General features: G+C 38.2%; 1 protein-coding gene and 1 long non-coding RNA gene across 2 annotated transcripts; one reads left to right on the top strand and one right to left on the bottom strand.

Moving 5' to 3' along the window:
* Nucleotides 1-5,547: 5,547 nt before the first annotated feature.
* On the bottom strand, nucleotides 5,548-22,377 carry CDC7 (cell division cycle 7). Its single transcript, XM_039556523.1, has 12 exons — nucleotides 22,324-22,377; nucleotides 20,708-20,858; nucleotides 18,740-18,823; nucleotides 16,682-16,817; nucleotides 15,952-16,045; nucleotides 15,707-15,849; nucleotides 13,777-14,026; nucleotides 13,134-13,229; nucleotides 11,928-12,106; nucleotides 10,673-10,755; nucleotides 7,716-7,865; nucleotides 5,548-6,728 (listed from the first exon to the last, which is right to left on the bottom strand). Exons 2-12 carry the CDS (start codon nucleotides 20,799-20,801, stop codon nucleotides 6,352-6,354), a joined length of 1,686 nt encoding a protein of 561 aa, XP_039412457.1. The 5' UTR covers nucleotides 20,802-20,858; nucleotides 22,324-22,377; the 3' UTR covers nucleotides 5,548-6,351.
* On the top strand, nucleotides 14,240-21,238 carry LOC109951023. Its single transcript, XR_002273547.2, has 4 exons — nucleotides 14,240-14,495; nucleotides 16,407-16,522; nucleotides 18,298-18,408; nucleotides 20,701-21,238. It is a non-coding gene; the product is annotated as an uncharacterized LOC109951023 (long non-coding RNA).
* Nucleotides 22,378-22,829: the final 452 nt, after the last annotated feature.

Below are 22,829 nucleotides of genomic sequence, written 5' to 3'. Positions count from 1 at the left end.
TGCAGTGCTTTTGGGACCGTGAGTTGCCCTTGCCACAAACACTGAAACAAGCAGAGGCAGGTGTATTTCTTGTGCTACCTTAATTTTACTTTTGATCTCTTATTGAATGTAGTCTTGGTTTATATAGAAGCATTTCTCATAACTTCTAGAAAATTCACAAGGAGCTTTTTGCACTGGAAGATAGAAAATAGACCTGCTGGGATTAATCCAGACTACATGCACTTGGCTGAATCACAGCAATGTATTTCTCCCCTGGATATTTTGAGACTTCTTTGAACATTTCAAATTAGCATTTCACTCAGGCTGATTCTAGTGATAGGGGATGAGTGACGTTAATATTTGAAAATTCTGTAGTAAATCTAATTTTCAGGTTTGCATGCCAAATCTTAGCATGTACTGAGGCACTTGAAGCTGACATATAGATGTTGTAGTTACAATTTAAATGTGTGACTTGTCTCAGCATTTCATGCCCCTGATATAAAAATGTTAGAGGGTTAAAACCAGTGCATTGCAAGCATGATGATACAGCTCTTTTGAATAATTAATACCTGATAGAACAAGACAATACCTTCTCACAAACTGTGATTATGGTCTGTCACCACATGAAAAACAATTGGGCTGGTAATTTTAATTTTTTACCTCAGATTTTACTGGTAGGCCATGGGCAGAGTGATGCATGTCCAGCTGATACTCTGGATCAGTATGTATTCTTAAAGGCAGTGTGACAGCAGGAGCTCGGTAGTTCAGCAGCAATGAGCTGAAGTGGCACAGTAATGTCCTACCATATTCATTAGGTTCCAAAATGGCTAGAAACAGTAGGCCTTGATTAATCAGTTTTATGTGCTCTATGAAATTTGTAGGTGATGAATCTCCATGGAAATGTTTCAAGGAAAAGCCCAACATTAAGTCTCCATTTTAAGCTCTGAAATAGGCCAGGAAATGCAGTTCTGGAGCACTGTTAGTCCAGTGTATTTGTATCCTTGTCCAAAGTAATTTACCATGGATTTCGCAGTCCTCATTTTGCTGTCTTGATAGAGGATTTACCATATGTAAGTCATAATGCAGCAAATTAATAAAAGCATTGATTTTAGCAAACAAAAAGCTTAGCAATCAGGAGGTTATTAACTCAGACCTTTCTCCCCTCCCAGCATGCGCTGCCTGTAAGTGAGTATTTCAGAATACTGTGAGTTTTACAAAGACAGCTGGGGTAAATACCTATAAATTCAAACTGCACACTGTTTTTTCATTAAGCAACTGCAATGAACGTGACTCAAGTTACAGAGTTACAGAACTAGTTGCAAGCAGATCTGCAATGGAAAACATATGCCAGATTGTGAAGGATCCCAGCAGGCAATAACTGCTTGGCTGTAAGCTGTGTGCAGGACAGTTCTGTGTGGTGGTGAATTGTCCATAGTAAACTACCACAGTGTAATCCACTAAAAGAACGAAAAAACCAAAAAGATCCTCGATATGTCCGAGTTCAACACACATTTGGACAACACTCTCAGGCACATGGTGTGACTCTTGGGAGGGTCAGGAGTTGGAGATGATCCTGATAGGTCCCTTGCAACTCAGGATATTCTGTGATTCTGTGTGTCTTCTCTGCTGCAGTAAGGCAGCTATTGTAATCCCCTCACTTTTGGGATGTGGAAGGAGCCCCATGCATAGCTAAAGCAGCCCATGGGAGTGGGCTGGCCATCAGAAGGCAGAGTAGCTTCTTGGAGTTTTGAAAGCAACCTTGAAACAAATTTTATAGCTGAATATGAATCTGCTGAAGGAAAAAGGTGTTGAGTTGTTTATAGAACAAGAAAAAAAGCTGGCTTTTTGTGTCCTCTGAGATCCAGGCTACTGTCTCACCTCAGTGCTTTTCTCCTGACTGGTGTATACTCATGTAGCAGAAATTTCAGCAGTTCTCTTCAAAACTGGCATTCCCAGATGTGGTAAGAGAAGACTATACACAAGAAAACTCAAATGCTACAGAGAACTCTAGAATTTCTTACCTACACCACCAAATCCAAGTGGGAAGGGGTTTGATAAGGAAACAGATCTTTGAAACAAGTAAACAGACAGTAAAACAAAAGCAGGACTCAAGAGGACTCCCAGGACACTTGGAAATAATCGGTACTTTTCACATAACACACAGTAACACTTAAAGCAGCAAAAGAATTGTTAAAGACAAATGCCTTATAGCAACACAGAATGCATCTGAGTCTCTGGAAGGATTTTTGGGGGAGGTGGTGAGAAAAAACAGGAACAGGAAGTACAAGAAAGGTTTTATCAAGGAGCTGCCTGCTGCTACACGTGACCTGTGGCATTCATTATATCAATCACTTAACCTTTCCTCATAAGATCCTGATTTTCTTTTAAAATGTCAGTTGTTAGGCTACATAGCTATCTTATCACATCAAGAAGTAAAACTAATTATGCATTACTTGTTACAATTACTTTGTTTATGCCATGTAAAAGACATGGATCAAATTAATACCTTAGGCAAAACATTTTTTAGCACTAGAATTTTCAAAGCAAAAGTTTAATTAGGTCTTAGATTAAAATCTGACTCTGAAAACTATGGAAGAACTTTATGCAAGAAACCAAATAACATGTAACAAAACCACTCTCTTCCCTGCCATATCCCCACAGGAAGATGTGAGTCTTTCCAAAAATGGAATAAACAATACTCTGGGGATACTCAGGAATGCATATAGTGGTTAGTTTTTAACATGATACAATAAACCATTGTATAGGGACAACATTCTAGCAGTCAATGGAGATGAAAGTAAAAGGGGTTGAGTCATGGAGAGGCAGAATTAAGCATACAACATGCATATTTAAAAACCCTTGGTTATCTGGGTTAGGCTGATGTAAAATATCCAATTTACTGGACCCTCAACTCAGCAGTACCAGAATTTTTTTGTTACCAGGGTAACAAAAATCTATATGCTGGCATTTGTAAGCATATGATCAAAGGGACTATCCAATTTCCACCCACTGTGTGCAGGCTGCCAATTTAAATATTTACTACCCCTTGAACTGGCCAGCCAGGAATGCAGCAGCAGAGAAGGGTATGAACCACGTATGTACTGCCACTGACCTGGGACATGTTCTGTTTTCTGGAAAAGCTACAAGAGAACTCTGAAGTGAACATGCTGTGTCTACATTAGTAGAATAATTTACTACATGCTCTAAAAAAACAAACATCAAAAAAATCCAACCCAACCAAAAAAACATTTACAATTGTGCTGCAGTAAGAGCACTGCTTCAGTAATGTCTCAAGAGAGCTGTCCGTGCTATAAGCCTACCACTTAAGCTGCATCGTTTCATTAGATTAGGAATTCATAAAGCCATAAAGTACTAATTTCCTTTAAAATGCTGTTGTTCTATTAAGTGATTTGAATGGTTAGTAATTTTCGCTACATAGCCAAGCTGTCTTTTAAATGTGGCGTAAAATTGAACAAATGAGAGAAAACTGTTGGAGTTTGTTTTCTTTAATTTTGTTGCCTTGTGTGGTCTGCCTTCATGATGTAGAAGTTGTTCAGGTGTCCCCTGCTAAATGCAAACACTTTATTTATGTCATTTCATTCAGAGCATACCTCTTCATGACCAACAAATACATGAGGCAAGCTCTAAAGATTTTATTTTCTTTGTATTTTGCTCTCTAATAGAATGTAATGGCCAGAAAAGTGCTAGGAAAATAAATATAAATATGTATTTATTACCCTTTTCAACTAAGATGAACATAATAAACATCATAGTTTCCTCACCAAGTCTGGCTTAGTACTGAGAATAAGTATTCTCAGTATTAATAAGTACATTTTTGTTAATATATTTTTATTATAATCTTTTTATTAATATATTTTTATTAATATATTAATAAGTATATAAGCATTCTGATCTCAGAATTCTAGTTATCAGCTTCTATTCATCTTTCCAAGTCCATGCAGCTTTTTGCTGCCATTTTTGGTTTCTGCCCAATTTGTTAATAACCTTGTCATAGATGGTGTCCAGAACTTAACACTAACCCAGCTGCAGCCTCACAACCACTGAACATTTGTTGTAGTGATGCAATTTCTCTGCAGAATTTTTTTTAATTGCAGCTCTCATGGTACAAGATTCACGTTCAGTTTAGAAATACCTCAAATCCTGTATTAAAACTTTAAAGGAATCTTAGTACTTGGCTCTTACCTATGGTTTTGAGAGATTCTTAGAACCACAGCAGAGAGAAGCAGAAAATCCAGTGGCAACCACTGCTCGGTTCTAGTGTTTTCTTGCTCTTTTCCTTCATCTTTTTCTTTTTTTTTTTTCTTCCCAGTGAGAGCCCATTGCATTTAACATTTTACTTCTGGCTTTCTTCTTTTGTAGACTGCTACAAAAAGTACTTCCTAAGCATATGCTAGTTCAAACACACTTTTCTTTTTACTTTATCCTTCCCCTTGAAAAAAAATTCTCCACATTTTAAATAGCTGTCTGGAAAAAGGAATACCAATGTGTTCTTCCAGCTCGTTATGGAATACACGGAGCTTAGAACTGTTCCTTACAAGCTTTATTTACCCTTAATGTTTTGGAAAAAATACCATTAGCAATGATTTTCACTTTTTGGCTATTAAATTAATGCAGTGGTTAATTGTTGTAGGGCTGATGGAAGGAGCTGCTGAAGGCTGTTAGCAGGGAAACTTTAAGAGCTGAAGTTGCTTAGAAAGCTCACAATAGATAGCTGACATATTTTCACTTGTTGTCAGCTGGTGCTCTCATAAGGCCATAGACAGCATGAGTGAATGTAGGAGGAAACAATACATCTGCAGACACTGGAAGACAGCATTGCTTGCCAAATTTGGCCACAGTTCCTTTAGATAAATAATTTCTCAGTGACATGCTGTGTTGAAATTATATAAACAGCAAAAATTACTAAGACCTGGGCCCCAGGGTCTTGTGGGATTCAAGATTTTCTGCAATCAATATTCTGACATCTGCAAATATTTTTCCCTAACAGCTGATGCCAGAAACAGAGCAACATTACAATCACTTCCTATGTATTCAAGATTTTGAAAATATTGAAGTCTTGTCTCTTCAGACCCAGTCCTGGTCAGGATCTTTGCACTGTCATAACCATCAGCTCATATGAGAAGGCTTTCAAAAGAGTTACCAAAGCAGCAATCTTACTCAGAATGGCCCAGAACCTCTTACAGCAACTCCATCAGCATTTCAAGAAATGTACATGGAAAAACACTGTATTGTGTTTAAGTCTCCAGAATTATCAAGGATTTTAGAGAAACTTCTCTTGAACATGATGTAGCTGACTTTGCACACTGAAGGTATGGGATTTTCCTCCTTAGGACCAGATAAGAGCCAGCTAACTCTGTGATAAGACTTCCTTGATAATTAAGATACTCCACTGTCACAGCCATACACACTAGAGCTATCTGAAAAGTGTCTTCTATCACTGAGGAATTTATGCAGGAAACCAATGTGCAAGATCTTCCCTGAACAGAAACATCCCACAGGAAAACCTTACCTGACTAACTTTTATAGAAGCATCTCTAGACAACCTTCTGAAGTTATAAAACCAAATCATTTATTGAACAGATATTTTTTAAGAAATCAGTTTCTACAAGAGAAATCAAACTTATGCCTGGCACCTGAGACGTTCTGAAGGCAGCAGCTGTGGAATATTGACAGTTACCGATGGCACTGAGGAAACATGGGCTATGCAAAATGAGTAACTGCATTTATTACTATTGCCTAAGTAGGAAAGGCCTGACAGGAACAAAAATATACTTTTAAAAGTTACGCTTTTCTTTTGATGATATAATCTCCAGCACCTGGCCTTTTCTCTAGCAACACTCCCAAAGTAATACTGTTCTCTGAAAATAGTCTGAACAAAATGAATACACTTTTTTCCATTTCAGTCCCCCATGTACCAAACAGGAACAAAGAGATATGCAACTACAGAAAAAAGTCTCTCAAACACTTTCTTATTTCAGTCTTACCTTAAGGCAAACTTCTAAATTTTAAGGGAATATCTCAAGAATTAAGCATAGAGCTTATGAAACTCTTTTTCCTTTGTTGTTTTTGATCAAAGTTAACTTTCTTAGAGAACAGGTATGCACAGCAATAACCTCTCAGAAGTGTCTTAGGATAAGACCATGTTAGTGATGTTTATGTAACTTTGCATCTGCAAGTATTTCTTAAACTGACATTTGCAGTCTAACTGTACAAGACAAAATTTCAGTAGTTCAGAGCACAGTATGATATTACTTCAGCGAGTGTAAATGTTGAGGGCAACAAGGTAAAACTACCTCAGTATTTAATTTCCACACAAAACAGATGAAAGGAATAACAGAGTAAGTTATCTTCTCAGAGTTTTATGTCTTTAAAAAAAGGATGCAGCAAAGCCTCTTTTGCAGTTATTCTTGTTGCAGGGTTTAAGTCTAGTAGCTTATCAAGTAGGTCATATGCTTCATCAGGAACCTGATCCCATCCTTTCATGTCAGTTGCCTTGACTTCCAAAGCACCATCACCTTCCTGAAAATTCTGTAAGTGTTGAATTTGTTTTCCGAGTGTCTCAGGAGCACAGGGTTTGTCTGCTGCAACTGGCAAAGCTGTGTTGTTTTCAGACCTGCTGGGCCCTTCCCCCTGAGATCTCTTACAGCTGCTATTTGTTCCTCTCAGCTTTTCACAGAGGGTTCGTAGATTTTGAGTTGGGACAACTTGGGTACACACAACTGATTTTCCTAGGGAAAAAAATTGTACAATAAGCCACATTTTATTATAATATCTATGCAACTGTAACTTCTAAGTTTCAGAGAAACTTCATGTCTCAAAGTATAACCAGCATGAAAGAAAAACGTCCCAAATCTATCAAAGAACCAAATTTACCCCCCCATGCCACCACACCAGCCCTGCTGTTGCAGCAGCAGACCCTGAAAGTCAGAAGGGTCATCATTTCAGTTCTGCTCAGAACACAGAGCTTTGGGTTATGTGAAGTTATGTAGTGACAGGTTGTCAGCCACCCTGTACACCAACATTATGCATTTCACTGTCATTTTAAAATAATTGAAGACAATTAAATACCCTGATTTTTACACCTCTGGCTCGAGAATGAAAATTGATGCTGGCAGTTACACATCCAGGTAGCAAGTGCTGCAGCATTTGGCCTGCAAGCAATTAGCAGAATGGTTATTTGGATTTTTTGTGGTTTGTGGTGATTGTACCTTTTTTAAACAGGCCAGCTGTTGGGTTTTGGGTTTTTAGCATGTTTGTTTGTTTGTTTTACTAGGCCTTTTGGGGGGAGGGGCAGAGGGAAAAGCAAGGTTTACATCATCTAAATATTAAGTCATATTGACTTAAGCCTCCAGGCCAAGTTTTGTAGGAATAGAAGCACTGTCTCAAGAATTCTAACCAAATGCCAATAGGAAACATTTAGTTGGCATACTTCACCTCAAGTAGCCCTAACTTAGTGAAAGGAAGTAGACAGGTTGGGAAAACTATGACATAAAGTACCCCATACTCTGTAAAAGATAGAAAAACACAAAACTGTCTTAAAAGTCTGTCAATGTAGAATAATACTTATAGTTTTTACATGCAAAAAGTGTGATTTGCTTCCAAAATTACTCTCAAACCTAAAAATGTATTTATACACACACACAAAAAATCATTGATTGTAAATCACAGCATTAAATAACATTTTCCCCTTTTCCCCATAATTAAGGTTTGCATACCAAAAGTTCTAGCAGCCTGAATGGTTTCTCTGGATCCACGAACTGTCATGATTTGTGCCAAAGCAGTTAAATCATCACTTGCTTTGAAAAATGGATATCGTCCACTGAGTAGAGAAAGGAATATGATTCCTGCAGACCACATGTCTATTGCTGCAAAGGAAAGCAAATTTATTAATAACTAAACCCATGATTTCATCACAAACAAAATCTCAACTTTCTTTAAAAAGAAATTACGATCTGAAAAGTTTCTATCAGCAAAAGTTCTGTTCTGAAGTACTTCTTGACTTTGGTCACATAGCTATACTTCAGACAAAAGTGGAAATTGCTATAATTGGATTGAAGAATAATTTCCTACTTCGATGCAGAGGGATGGTTTTTCATATGAGTAATTTCATTAACTTGCTTAACTAAAAATGGACCAAAACAATGTTGGAAGTTGTTTTACCCAGGGAGATGAGAGGGGCCAAATGAAATGGCCCCCTGATTTTGATACATATTTAACTTTACTTCACATGAAGAAAACCTTATCTAAGGGTCATAAATAAAAAACAATTCACAAATGTTTGTGAAACAATTTTTTGGGGACTGAGGCTGCCACAGGTGGGCAGTACTAAGAATTTTATCTTATTATGAACTTTTCCTCTCTAATATGAACTCACTTGACAAGATAGGCAGTTTAAAAACCATAATAGTTCAAAGCTCTTCATCACTTTCATTGTGTTATGAAGAGTACAGAGAGTACTCTGGGGATAGAGGCCAAAGCCTAATGGAAACTTTAGTACTGGAAGTTACGAGAATACCTGTCTGCCGTAACTTTTTTGGCTCACTAAGGTGCACATTTTGAGAGATGGCAAGGAAAGTGAAGGAGAGAGTTTGAAGGATCTCAAACTCTGAAGAAAAAATTAACAGTGGGGAAATAAAGGCATATTCAGCCTAGTCCTATTCAACAAAGTAAGTGGCAAAATAGGCAATAATTAATTTGGACATTTTAATTAGAAACAGTCTTAGCACAGAACTTTGATTTGAAAAAAAATATTAGGTTGACTTTAGTTGCAAAACCAGATTTTAGTCTTTTATTAAAAAATAAAAGTCCAAGTTAATCATTTGGCACAATTTACAGTGGAAAAGTTTTCTACCTTCTGCATAGTTCCTGTAAAAAAGTTTTTAATATCATCTTTTCAACAGTGATACAGTAATATTTTCTGTTTGAGGGGCTGTGCACCCCCCTGAGGATGTGGTTGGGCAAGCTGAAGTAATCAAGGCCAAGATCTTTGAAAAGGTTTAATTATGTAACTTGCTGAAATTAAAAAGCATTATAGATCTGAATGGGCAGTAAATCCTGGCCCCACAATTGTAGTAGAGCTGTGATCATCAGCAGAGTGCAAGATGACATCAAAATCATGATTCCTCCCTATGCTTTTGTCTAGTGTTATCCAGCTAGTGAGGAAAGGGGAACAGAGGGACAAACCGAGGGAAAGTATAACTGGACCTTTGTAGCATCAACTTGGGAGTTTAGGTTGTACTCCCAGCACTGTGAACCTAGGTCAGATGTGCTACAGTAGCTCTGGGTAGTCAGCTGGATTCAGCCAGTAACTTGGTCTCAGCACAGAGGCCAAAACTAGGAGTAAGATTGGCAGGAATATGAAAGTGGACAATAATATTTGCTAGTTCAAATAAAACATGATATCATAAATACTAGTATTAGTCTACCCAGTTCTAATTAAGGCCTTTGTTGACATACTGCAGGAGTTCAGCACCACTGACTCAGTCCAGGGATGTCTGCGCCACTCCCAAGGGTGTCCAGATTTACCCCTACTCTTTGTAATCCTGCTATTCATTACCCCAGAGAACAGAAAACCATCTGAAAGCGTGTTTAACACCAGCATGTGTCCAAGATTTCCTAGGTATGTCTTCTTTCTGCCCAATTCTGTCTAGATGGATTCAGAGATTGTTGAAACTTGTCCTAGATTTCTGGATGTCTGCTAGCACATAAAGCTGGCTGTTACAGCACAGGCACAAGAACTCCAAACAAGCTGCCATACCTTTGAAAACCCAGTCATACCCACAGGACAGATGATGTTTCAAATAACAGTAAGCTATCTAGGCATAAGCTGATCAAATATATTGTTAATTCTATTTTGAGTTAACTACTGAAAATTGACAACTTTCTCAAAAGATATTCAGAAAAAAAATGGCTAAAACATTTTATCTTAAATTCAGTTTTTGAGGACATTTGTATTTTTTCCTGGTCATACACCAAATGTTTAATGGATAACTTTGCTTCTATTGGTTCTCCATGCTGCAGGTAGGCACAACCTCTCCCATCTTGCTTGCACCAGCTAACACATTAACTGTCCCTCTGCCCTGATATTTACCCAAACCACTGAACCTTATTAACTAAATTTTAACAGAGGGAAATTAAAATTTTAGTTTAAAAAAAATTACATTTATACACCAGCTATTTACAGCACTAGCAAAAAGAAAAAAAAACTGATAAAATCATTAAACAATGCTTTCTAGAGCACATTTGCAATCACACCATTAAGTGTACCTGTTACAGCAGCATATGTTACAATCTGCCTGGAAAAGGCTAAACAATGTCCTCTCTCCCCAAGATTTATTCAAGATTTTTCTTGAATAAATAAGCCAAGAAACTTCATAAAATTTTTTATTTTCTTTTAAAATATATTGTATTCAACTCCTGCGCATGGCACTACCTCTCCAATGAATAAAGACACATTCAAGTTCCAAACACAGGAAAAATATTCCTGAACTGTTCTTCCTCTGAATAATAAACTTTTAATTAAAATCAGAAAATACTTAAAAAGCATTAGAAGGGATGAAAAATGAATTTCACAAGTTAAAAAATCCTCCCATAAAAAAGACAACAAAATATGCATAAATGAGAAGGATGAACAGGTGAAAAAAGGCATTTGTTTCAGTCTGTTGGGCAGTACCTGTGGTCTGAGTGGGGCACTTTGTTAATACTTCTGGTGCTCGGAATCCAGGTGTTCCTGCCCTGGGAGCCACTTGTTGACGCCTTGTAATAAGAGACAAATAAATTTGGAATATAAAAGTTGATAAGAAAGTTCTAAATCTAGTAATGCTTAATATTATTTTTAGAATATGCTTGTGTAAGACGTGTAAACAGCCTAACCCTGCTTTATTCAAATTTTACAGAAGTTTGAACATCTTATCTAGCATGAATTTGTAAGACACACACATAACAATCTTATTATCTATTATATTATAATTATATTATCTAGCATAAGATAATACCAGAGAAATACTTATTGCATACTTAACTCACAATGGCCTTTTCTTAGTTTCATCTAAGAGAAGTGTCATTTTTGTTAAAAGCTTGTTTTCATGGGAAACTTTGAAGTTGAGGCCAATTAACCCAAGGCAAAAAGAATATGAGATTCTTGAATGTGGATGCTATGGTTTTGTGTTAGTCCAGAGCAAACTAAGGGCTGCTCTGAGTGTTGCCAGGAATTTAGTTTTTACTAGATTAACTAAGAGGTGTGAGGTTATAATTATTTTAAAAAACGTGTAGATAAAAGGCAATAGTAGATCATAATCAAAACTAACTGCAGAGGGATGGAGTTTAATTGAGCTATGAGGCACTGGAACAGGTTGCCCAGAGAAGCTGTGGACGCCCATCCCTGGCAGTGTTCAAAGGCCAGGTTGGACAGGGCTTGGGGCAACCTGGTCTCTGGGAGTTGCCCCTGCCCATGGCAGGGGGTTTGGAACAAGATGGCCTTTAAGGTCCCTTCCAACCCAAACCATTCTGTGATTCTATTAGTTTTTTAGATTAACAAATACAAAACAATTATGCTTCCTTTTTATTCTACATTTCATGATTTCCAGAATCCCAACTGTTGGCATAATTAGATAACTACTAAATGACAGAATGATGTATTGTCTTTTCTAAGTGTTGTAATTAACACAAGTGATTTTCTACAACACATGTAGGTGAATAAGTAAACACAACAAGAAAATAATTAACAGTGAATCTTTCTAGATGCAGATAGCAGTGAACAAATCCATGAATTCCATGAACTATTCTTAAGAAGAGCATACTTAGTGTTTTAAAGGCTGCAGAGATCAAACGCTGTCTTTCATTTACTAAATCAGCAGTCTAGTAAATCTAAGTTTGAGTTTGCTTGACAGCAGAGCAGACAATTTTACAACACTATCAAAGCAAATTACCTTGAAAGGCAAACACTGCAAACTCTATCGGTTGCATAACAGTCACAGGGCAGGTTTAAAGGGCAACCACTGGCAGCTTTCCTGGCTGCCCCATTGCTCACAGTTTTGGTAGAAATAATCTTCTTCTTTGTTACTAGCTTCCTAGATGAAACATCGATCATCTTTGATTGTTTTATGAGCTGTAATGTAGATATTGTAGAGAAAGTGACATATTTTAAGAAGTTTCCCTTTACATACAGATAGGACAGTTCCTAAAATACTGACTTAACAAGTGCTCATGAACAAGAAGAATTTTAGGACAGACACAGCAAACCTCTTTAACAGTATCAAAACTACTATAAAACAGACACTGGAACTTTCTGGATATCTGATTTCTAGATATCCTGATTTCATCCGTTCCCCTTCAGAAGACATTTTCAGTGCTTACTAAAACCAATCGATATTAGATATTCTGAAGCTACAAGACAAGTACTTTTCAAGTTAATATAGCGTTTCAAGATTTTTTTTTTTGGCTCAGTATGAAAAAAATGAAAAGAGTATGAAATCCCACAGCAACACACAAGCACTAACTCTAGTTCTACAATAAAATACCACAAACCAAACCCTCTAATTTAGTAGGTGTTTCCCCCTTGTCATATTAAATACTAATTACAAAAAAAACCATTACAAGCTTTATCCTCAGCTTCAACTGCAAAATAATTTTTAAAAAAGTTTCACACAGTAAGTAGGGGGTGGTTGAGCACTGGAACAGGCTCCCCAGGAAAGTGGTCGCAGCCCTAAACCTGACAGAGGTCAAGAAGCATTTGGACAATGCTCTCAGGCACATGGAGTGACTCTTGGGGTATCCTGTGCAGGGCCAGGAGCTGGACTCAATGATCCTCACGGGCCCCTTCCAACTCAGCTTATTTTGTGATTCTATGATTAGTTGCACAGATAGATACATAGGAAAAAAGATTAACTTAGCATCCAAACAAGATCAGCTAGGGAGACAGCTACAGAACTTGTTGTTTAAGAGTTTCAAATGGGACTGAAACAGAAATGAAAAATTCTTTGAGCCTTTCAGGAAAGACATATTTAATAATCTGCTCAAAAGCCTTTCACATTTCATAGCATTGTGGAGCAGTGTCCAGTCTTACAGAACAACCAGTTCTATAATGTTTCAAATATGCAGCAGACTGATCCTGCTGATGAGTCAATACTTCTTACTTTTGTGCCTGAGTTCTCCTGGTATGTAGAACTATAGACATTGAAATTCCTCTCTCCGAAGACAGAGCGCTGGACAGAATGGTGCACAGAGTCCTCCTACAATACCAGCAAAAAGGACAATAAGGATCCTGTTTAAGAGGCGTCTGGGTACTGACAGGTCAAAAAAAAGTGTGAAGTGACATAAAACAAGAACAGCTGTGTGTAAGTTATTTTCAGGCATCAGTTTACTGTGGATGAAGAAACATGGTCTAGACAGAACAGCAAACATGTTTACAAAAAGAATCACACCTCTGAAGTGCCCCAAGACAATCTCAGTGTACCCTGTACTGCATTTGTAATGCAACTAGTAACTAAACACAGGTGAATGATTATTGGCTTGGGGAGGAGTTTCACCATCCCTATCTCCTATGAAAGGATTTAAGGCTGTCTAAATAGTAACCCACGCTAGGGTTTTATACAGCCTTCAGCACTGTATTAGATCTAACAGATAATGATGAAGCCAGTAGTTATGTAGACGTAGCTCCTTTGATATGAACACTATGATGCTGTGCAGGCTCAGCTTCTGTGCAAGTACTGCATCTCCCCCTGTTGGATGAAGGAACACATTAAACATACAACAGCATTAATGAAAGAGACTGAGAACCTTTTCTCCTCTTCCTTGTTTCATCTGTACTTTCAGAAGTGAGCTGGACCTTCTATCAGCTGCTTTTGAGGCTGACTGTTGAGCTATCTGTTTAGGTGCTGTGACACTGACAGAAACCCCATTTCCCAAGGCTACAATGGGATTATTTTGCAAGCAACTTCCCTGCTGGTCTTCAGAGTGGGCAGTTTTAAGAAGCTCAATTTTTGTATCAGGGGTTCCTTGTGCCAAGCCAAAATCTACCAAGGCATACCTGAAAAGACAAAAATTTAGAATCAGGAGTCACAAAGTATCTATTAATCATTCAATTTACTGTTCATTACTTATTTATCTTTCTTTCACATTTCCTTCAATGTTGCTTATCTGTACTGTTGCCAGCATCACAGTCCTATTTTCTTCCTTCTCCTCCTACATTCCCATCTCACCTATCCCCTCAGTGTTTTTACCCTATACCACTGTTCACTGTTTCTTGTCCCAAAATCTCAAGTACATACTTTCTCCAAAGGTGTTAAAACATATTTTCAGCAACTCATTTTTGAAGTTCTTCTAATCCTACAGCTCTGAATCTTCAGCCAGCAGTCATGTACCAGTGGCTTGACTCTTGCAGGGTTCCCACGGGCAGAGGACAAAGGTAGCAGTGAAGACAGACAAGACCAACAGTGCTTACAGTTGTGACAGACTTCTGGCTAATATTACTGGAATTTTCTTTAGTCTTGTAACAGGTAAGACTATCTTAGCTCACACTTCAGATCTGTCTCTAAAAGAATTATTTTTTGCTACAACCAGTACAGAGACAATCCACCTGTCCCTGGGTCTCAAACTCAACTGCACGCCTCTAGACACAAAGTAGAGATTAAGGCTCAAACAAATGCTGGAAGAGCAAAATGGCAGTGTGTATTCATTTTGACAGATTAAAAACACAAACAAAACAGTATTTCTCAAACTTTTAAGCTTGTGGTTTGGCAAAATGCAATCAAATCACCTCTACAAACTGTCACTGCATAGAATCACAGAAACACTTAGGCTGGAAAAGACCTTTAAAATCAAGTCCAACTGTTAACCCTGCTCTGCCAAGTCCCTAAGTGCTAGGGACAAGTGCTAGATCTACAGGTCTTTTAAATTCCTCTAGGGATGGTGACTCAACCACTTCCCTGGGCAGCCCATTCCAATGCTTGATAACCCTTTCAGTGAAGAAATTTTTCTAATATCAAACCTAAACCTTCCCTGGTAAAACTTGAGGCCATTTCCTGTCATCTTATCACTTTTTACTTGGGGATGTGCATCCTGCTACAACCTTCTCTCAGTGCTTTGCTTTGGACACACTCGAGCACCTTAGTGTCTCAACTGTACAGAGAACAATGCTAACAAATACAGCTATAGGACTGCTAGCACTGCAGCATTCTATCCACTTCAGATCTTCACAAAGAAGCAGTACCTCACTTTTTACAGCTTTTAAATTTTGTAACTTGCAGGCAAAAAAACCAACCCTACTAAACATTAATTCAATGTAACGTGAAAACAGCTCAAAGCCAGCTATCTTATCTGTATCAGTTTCACCCTATTCACTATTAAAAATGTACAAGGATCATTCTGTGCACCACAAGTTAACTTCCTTATTTAAAAAAAAAAAATACTGATTTTATTCTTCTCATTCTTATTTGAAAATACAGTGCTTTTACTCAGTAGTAAAATCTTCACTTTATCAGGTACTTGTGACTCTATGAAGCAGGTATTACATTAAGTAAAAAAATTTCCTTCACTTCTTAAGTCCCCTAACACTGAAAGAAAAGTTTTACAAATAAAAAGAATGTTTTTAGCTTTATTACTTAAGCACATGTTATGCAGCTGGAAGGAAAGAAGCCTAAAAGCCTAATTGACTCTGTTCTGCCCAGGCACACATGCCCAGATGAAATCATAGTATGGCCAGACTCACTTTTTTAGCTGCCTGTTGTAGAGGAAGTTGCTGGGCTTGACATCACGGTGAACAATACCGAAGTGATGAATGCGCCTCAACGCTTTAAACAGATTAAACATGTATTCCCTCACTTCTTCAAAGGAAAGGGAATTCAAAATGTCCTGAAAGATTATTTGGATACTGTAATTTATAGAATCATAGAATAATTATGCAACTACTTTTAATTAAATGTTTTTACTACACATCAAAAGTCTGAGACTCACCAAGAAGGATTCATGTTCCAGATAGGGCATAACAATAACAACATGATCATTTTTCCTAAAGCAGTATTTAACTCCCATAACATTATCTTGTCCCCTAGAAGAAAAGTAGTGTTACTGAACAAAGACCAGAAGGTGGACGTTTATTTTCCTTTATCTCTTAAAAACTTCAGTCAGGCTTTCTTTTATAATCTTAATTTATATTTTGATAGCAGTCTTATCAGCAATCCATAGTTGTGCTCTTGCTGCTTGCTGCTATGTTCCATTTGTTCTGCAGTTTGGAATGAGAACTCTACAGATTATCTGTGGGGCTGTGGTTTGTAGTTACCACGGTAATTAAATATAGGACCTAACTTTCATGATCCTACTGCTTTAGGAAGGTGCTATTCAGCACACTCTGCCAACATGTATTCATTCCTAAAATCACATTTTCTAACGAAGTGATTCTTTTTTCCAAGCATTTCAGAACTGGAACTTTGTTACCACAGAGATACATAATGGAATTTCTCAGATGGAAAATAGTGCCCCACCCCCTCCCCCCAACTGAGACAGCAGCAAAGGGCATCCATTACAGGTAAGACACTCCTTTTGTTATTTGCTCTCAATAAAAAGAATATATATGTGTGTGGTTAAAACTAAATCAAGAGAAATGCCAAAACTTAAATAAATATAGAACAGTGAGACAACATTCAGCAGTTTAGTCATGACAATCATAATTTTTTTGTTTATGTACCCTGCCACTGTGAGGCACTGAAGTTCAGCAGCTATTCGCAGGGGGTGGCTGGTTGGAATCAAGTGTTTCAGAGCCATTTTTTCTTCATATCCTGTTTGTAATTGTGCTGTGGCCAAGTAAACAGAACTAAAAGTACCTGTAAACAAAAGAAAAACACTGCCTTCAACATTTTTAATTAGGTCAATGCAGATTTTTACAGAAGTGATCTAACTGTTCACAATCCTGCAGTACACTTGATACTACATCAAAAGCAGATTCTAAAAGAAAAAAATCCAGTTCCTTTTTTCTCCTACTGAATTCAGTGATCTTGTATACAAGTTTTTTATGTCAGTAAAAATGCAAATATAACACTGTCTAACTTGCCTGGGACACAGTGCTCTTTGAATGTAGATTTCCTATCTTTGATTTGCTTTCTTGTTTAGGTAGCTTACTTTCATCTGACATCTAACTCCTTTCCCTACAATGTAAGAGGACTATATAATGCTAATCTGGGAAGCACTGCCAGTGCTATTCAGAGCATTTCTGAAATTGCTACATTTTCCTTAATTCTGTACCTTATTTATAAAGTAAGGCTTCCCACATGATGTGTAACTATACTGTTTGTTTGCCCAGAGCATTTTACTACATCAAATGTGATACACTTGCTTGAGGAAGGGAGTATTCAGACTGTATGATAAACTTACCCAGCCATTTAATTTTAAGGATATCCTAATATACCTCTTAGGAGGTTAATTTATCCTAATGATCTGAGGTACCTGAACATGCAAGTTGAAGTGTTCTTCCATATGAATAATGGAATATATGAATAAAGAATAGAAATAACTTTTGATTACATTTTAAGTAAAGCGTTTGCATCATGCTGGTTCAACAGTCTGAGGGCACACATACATCAAAATGCCAGCAAAAACTAAGTACTTCATGCAATCATAAAAAAAATCCCAAACAACCTAGAGACAGACCCATACCTTCAACAGAACTATTACAGCAACAAGGGTTACCAAATTTGACTTAAGACATTATTTTTCGTGGTGAGAACTGCTAAAATGAAAGTGATTCCAGAGTGGAATCCTAAGCAGAAGCTTGTTTTCTCGTAATGCTGTTGAACTGCAAATGGTATTTTTTAAAAACATTGTTTGCTCCCAAGAGTAAAATCAGAGTACTATTCACATAACCAAAATTTTTTTAATTACACTATCTTTTTTATAATGGGCAGAACTCTATTTTTTTTTTAATTTTTGAAATTTTATCTTCCTGTGGGGAATGGAGTTGGGAGTTTTTAGGTAGTTTGGGGGTTTTTTTTGAGATAAAACCTCCTAGCCATCTAACCTACTGCACAGAAGTTCCATCACAAAACAGATGCAAAACAATCCAGCTTACCATCAACATCTTTTGTTTTTAAAAGTGTGGAATGTTACAGAGCCTTTCAGAGATTAAATGGGTAAAGTTTCAAAAAGTGCTGAAATCCCAGACTCAGAAGTACCTGAATCTATTTATAGTCATGCCTGACACTAATTTAAGGTATTTGCAATAGTATCTATTGAAGGCAAGGTGTACACAAGCATTCTAAAATTTGATACTGTATGTCTTCAAAAATAAAAAGTTCTTTATTTTTTAAGTAAAGCAGGTCCAGCCTTTCAGATTCCTCATCCAACTCTGCCCAAGAGATTTTAGTGGAAACAAAGCTAACTTAAGGAACGCCAATTAAGCATGTCAAAACACAGCTACATGTAAGTAGATTTCTCTTGTAAAGGAGAAAAAGAGTGGAATTTTAAGACATTTATTTACTTGAATCTACCTCAAAAATTTTTAATTGTCAAACTTGGAATGCTGTTTTTTCTAAAAGGCTATAATATACCATATTTTCAAGAAAATATCTTGAAAATGGTCCTACTTAATACACCCACGTGCTCAGCAACATATTAGAATTCCTACAGAGACATTCAAAAAAATTCTTACATGGCTTACATTGCATATATTGGGATCTTAGATTTATACCTTTTTAAGTTAGACATGCCAAAAGAAATCTTAACTCTAAGCAAGGTAAAATGAAACATTTACCTTCTCCAATTTTTTCCTTAATTTTGAACACATTTACAAGCTGTGGCACTGCTTCATAAAGTTTTTCAACATCTTTTTTTATTCCTGTTATAGAAAAAATGGGGAAAACAAGTTATTGAATCAAGTAATAAAATTCCTATCTGATCTTTTTTGGAGATCACAAATTACGTGTCAGTTCATAGGCCTGTGGATTCACATAAACAGAGGGAAAAACAGCACAAAGATATCTTATCCCTGCTGACATTACCATGTGCATACTTGATATTGTTGTTCTTCATCGATGACACTCCCTTACAAGCTACAGCATTTAAACAATTATTTTTTACTTATCTGACACAGCGGATTCTGAGAGGGCAAAAGCCTTCTGGTTAGTAGGACACCTACAGCTCATCACTAAATATTTACACGAGATTTGCAACAGCAATTTGACAGAAGACAAAACTATAATAGCTGTTTCTATTTCTGGCAAGCACAGGTGCAAATCCATCAGATGCAAATCAAAAATGCAGAAAAAGAATTATTGTTTACATATTTTTAAGATGGATAATGCAATCTTTCACACTGTTACTGACAATAGCTGGCACCAAAGCTTGCTCTGCATTTAGGTTGCTGCATTTCATGCTGCGATCACTAGATGGCACGACAAGGATGCTGTACTGTATAATTTCCAAAAAATCGTGTAGTTTTCCATTCAGTTTACAAATCCTTGTTGTTTAAGCATTTTTCTATACCTCATATAAGAATTCTCTTCGTTTGACGCTATCAATTATGTAGAGACTGTGACTAATTTCTGTGAAGTAGGTGTAAAGAATATTTGAGTATACAGAACTAAGCACAAACTGGTATTTGAAAAGTAAATCAAATGAAAGAATGTGTATACATTTTTCATCCTAAAAATAAATAATAAATTAAATTTAGTATAAACAGATAAATTATAATGTATTGTATATGTAAAAATGGACTATTTTTCACCAGGGCAGTAAGTCATAAGCAAGAAGAATTTTTTTTCAAAATATCACAGGCTGGAAACAAAGTATTGTTTAGCACGCATCCCTAGCCTTCTATGCAGCTTACTTTAACAACAAAAACTGCCTGAAGAACCCTTTCTTCCTGATAAAAACCCAACAAATCAGCTAGTAACACAAGTTATAGTTAACTTTCAATTTTAATTTTTCTTTATTTCTAAATTTTATAAAAAATCAACATACTAAAAATGCTTCTGAGAACTGAAACCTGCTGCCTCACTTACTATGCATTTACTTTCCTTATTTTTGTCCTTTAAGTTGTTCTTTCTGCTTCTTCAAATTGTTTTAAGACATTCTGGGGAATATTTCAGGAACGAAAACAATTTCTGTTATAAAATAACACTAACAATTCAGTAAGTTACTACATAACATTTCTTTAATTGATAACACTCATATTGCCTACTTGCTCAGAACCTTATTATGAAATGTATCTATCATTGCTGTAAGTCTTACTGTTTTGTCACTAAAAAGAATTATTGATAAAAAGCTTTATCACTTGAAAGTGGTATTTCCAATTAGTTGGCACAATAATTTCAAGTATTTTCACAAATACCCATGTATTATATAGCAAATATAAGACATTCAAGAAAGCTTCATGAAATCTTCAGAAATTACAGGAAAGGTCAGACTTGTCTGATCAGAGTTTTATTCTCAAGGGCTGGCTGTTTTTCATTCTGGTATCCTCTTACAATAACATTCTGTAATAAATAAATACTAGGTTTAACAAATTGTGACAAACTACTGTTGCTGAAGTTTTGTAACACACAAACAGCAGGAATAAACTTAAATCAAGAGCCACCTGAAATGTTTTCATTTCATTAATTCTTTATACAACAGGATCATATATAGACAGACTTATAATCGATACTGAAGTTTCCCTAAGTGATGAAGCAGCATGTCAGCAACAAAACATAATGTGAACAATCTCTATTTCAGCACATACCTGAAAGCTTGCTGTTCTGCTCAAGATTTCCGTGGAAGTCTTCAGCCTGCTGAGGGTGCTGTTCATCACAGGGAGACTTCAACACTGTCTCCATCACAAAACGAGTCTCAAGTAAAAAAAATCCAAGCCTTCGAAGGCCACTGCTGGACACCTGGGGAAGCAAGCATATCTGGTAAGACACTTCCCTGGCCCTGCAATCAGTTCCTAAGATGAGATTTAGGGAGCCTGAGGAGTTCTGTGCTACCTAAAGCAAAGTGTCACCCACCATCCCAGGGAAACAGTAAACCAGTAAAGCCATGAGGATAGAGGGGGGGGAAGGAAGACTGCAGAATAAGCTTAAATACAACTGATTTTCATCTCTCATGTTTCCTCATTCACATTAAAGCATTGTCTTTTCCCTGAAGTTTTGCTTTGAAAGGCAAGGAACTGATGTACACAGAAATAGCTGCATTGCACATTGCAACAGCTGTAGAAGGCCAGAAAAACTGTAAGAAATTATAAGAGAAAAAAATACCTTCTCAATACAAGAGATCTCGCCCTCCTAGATAAATTCAACAAAAGGCATAATTATTTGTTGCCCTCCCACCACAACAAGAAAAATAGAACATACTTATTTTGAAATGCTTCTTCCCTAATCTTGGAAACACTACCTAAAACTGTAAACTAGTAAAATCCACTAATATTGTACAATCAAAAAAACCCCTGATAATCCCTTTTCAGGTGCAAAAGAGTGGCAGGGAGTCCCAGGGCAGAACAACCAGTGATAAGTGAGCCTGGAAGCACCAGCTCTTACAGTTACTCAAAACTGGTTCCATTCAAAAATCTTCCTTCCTTGTTACTTTGCCAAACCTTCAGAGTTCTGGATGAACTTTTCCACACGGGGGAAACATATTCTGAAACACTCCTGATGAAAGGATTCATCTGTTTCAGCTAGGGAGCTAGAAATACATTTTGCCCCTAAAGAATTTGAGCTACCTTTATTCTGTCATCCTCGTGTAACAACAGGGACGAAAGGCAGGAGCCGTCTCTTTTGAGCCCCGTTTTTTGCTAGAGCTTTGCTGGAGAGGAACTTGGAAACTACTAGAAGGCGATTAGAGAGAGTTCTAGTCTCTTACAGGTAGCCACTGCCTCTGCTAGTGTTGAGTAGGCAGATTAGCCTGTTCCAAACCTCACCAGCAGCACAAGGACTACAAGTTAACACACATTAATACAGAGTACCCGTCTGGCACAGGACGAGCAAGAGCCGTCACACATCCAACCCCAGTGCGCACTGGTGATGTCACCACTGCCACACAAAGCGGGAACACCCGGAGCTCGCCACCGGCTTTACAGGACAGCCCCCGCCAACGAGGCCCAGGGCCGAGCGCACGCCGCGGGCTTCCCCATCGGCCCCAGGGCTCACGGGAGGCCGCAGCTCCCCGCGTGCAGCCGTCCCTCAGCTCCGCTCCGGGCGGGCAGGGGAGCCGCCCGCGCGGGGATCGCGGGCACTGAGGGACGGAGGGTGCGCTGAGCGGGGCCCCCAGACGAGCGGAGCGGGTCGGGTGAGGGGGAAAGGCACGGGGGGGGAGGGAAGTGGGGGGGCCCAGGCGCGGGCGGGCGCGCGGACGGGCACTCACGCGGACACCGGCGCGCGCCGAGGTTTTGCTGCTGCCGCCTTTCGCCGCCCGCGCGCCGCCGCCAATCCCGGCCCTCGGCGGAAGCCCCGGCCCCGGCCAATGGCGGCGCCGGGTGGCGGAAGGCGCGCTGCCATTGGCCGGTCGGAGGGGCGGGGCCTCGGCCGGAGCGGCGCGCGCGGGGTGGGGGCGGGGCCCCGCGGGAGGCAGCGGCCTGGGCTGCCGCGGTGCCCGGCGCCGGTGGCGGGGTGCGCATGGCCGCGGTGTTTAAAGCCCCGAAAACAGTATTTGGCCCTTAGACTTTCTTTTCTACGCGTGGTTGTTGCGAAATAATCCAGTCCCCAAGTCCCCAATAAGATCTTCGCTCTAAATTCAGTTAAATAGCCTAGAGGCCAAGGAATGGCTCCACCTACCCCATTATAATAGGGGAACAGCTTGGCTTGCGGCCTTGCCTTATTGCCTGATTACACAACAAAAGGATCGCGCAGAATACAAAATTAAATTTGCTT

This window comes from Corvus cornix, chromosome 8 (genome assembly GCF_000738735.6).
Source record: "Corvus cornix cornix isolate S_Up_H32 chromosome 8, ASM73873v5, whole genome shotgun sequence".
Lineage (NCBI taxonomy): Eukaryota > Metazoa > Chordata > Aves > Passeriformes > Corvidae > Corvus > Corvus cornix.
This window is presented reverse-complemented; position numbering and strand designations above follow the sequence as displayed.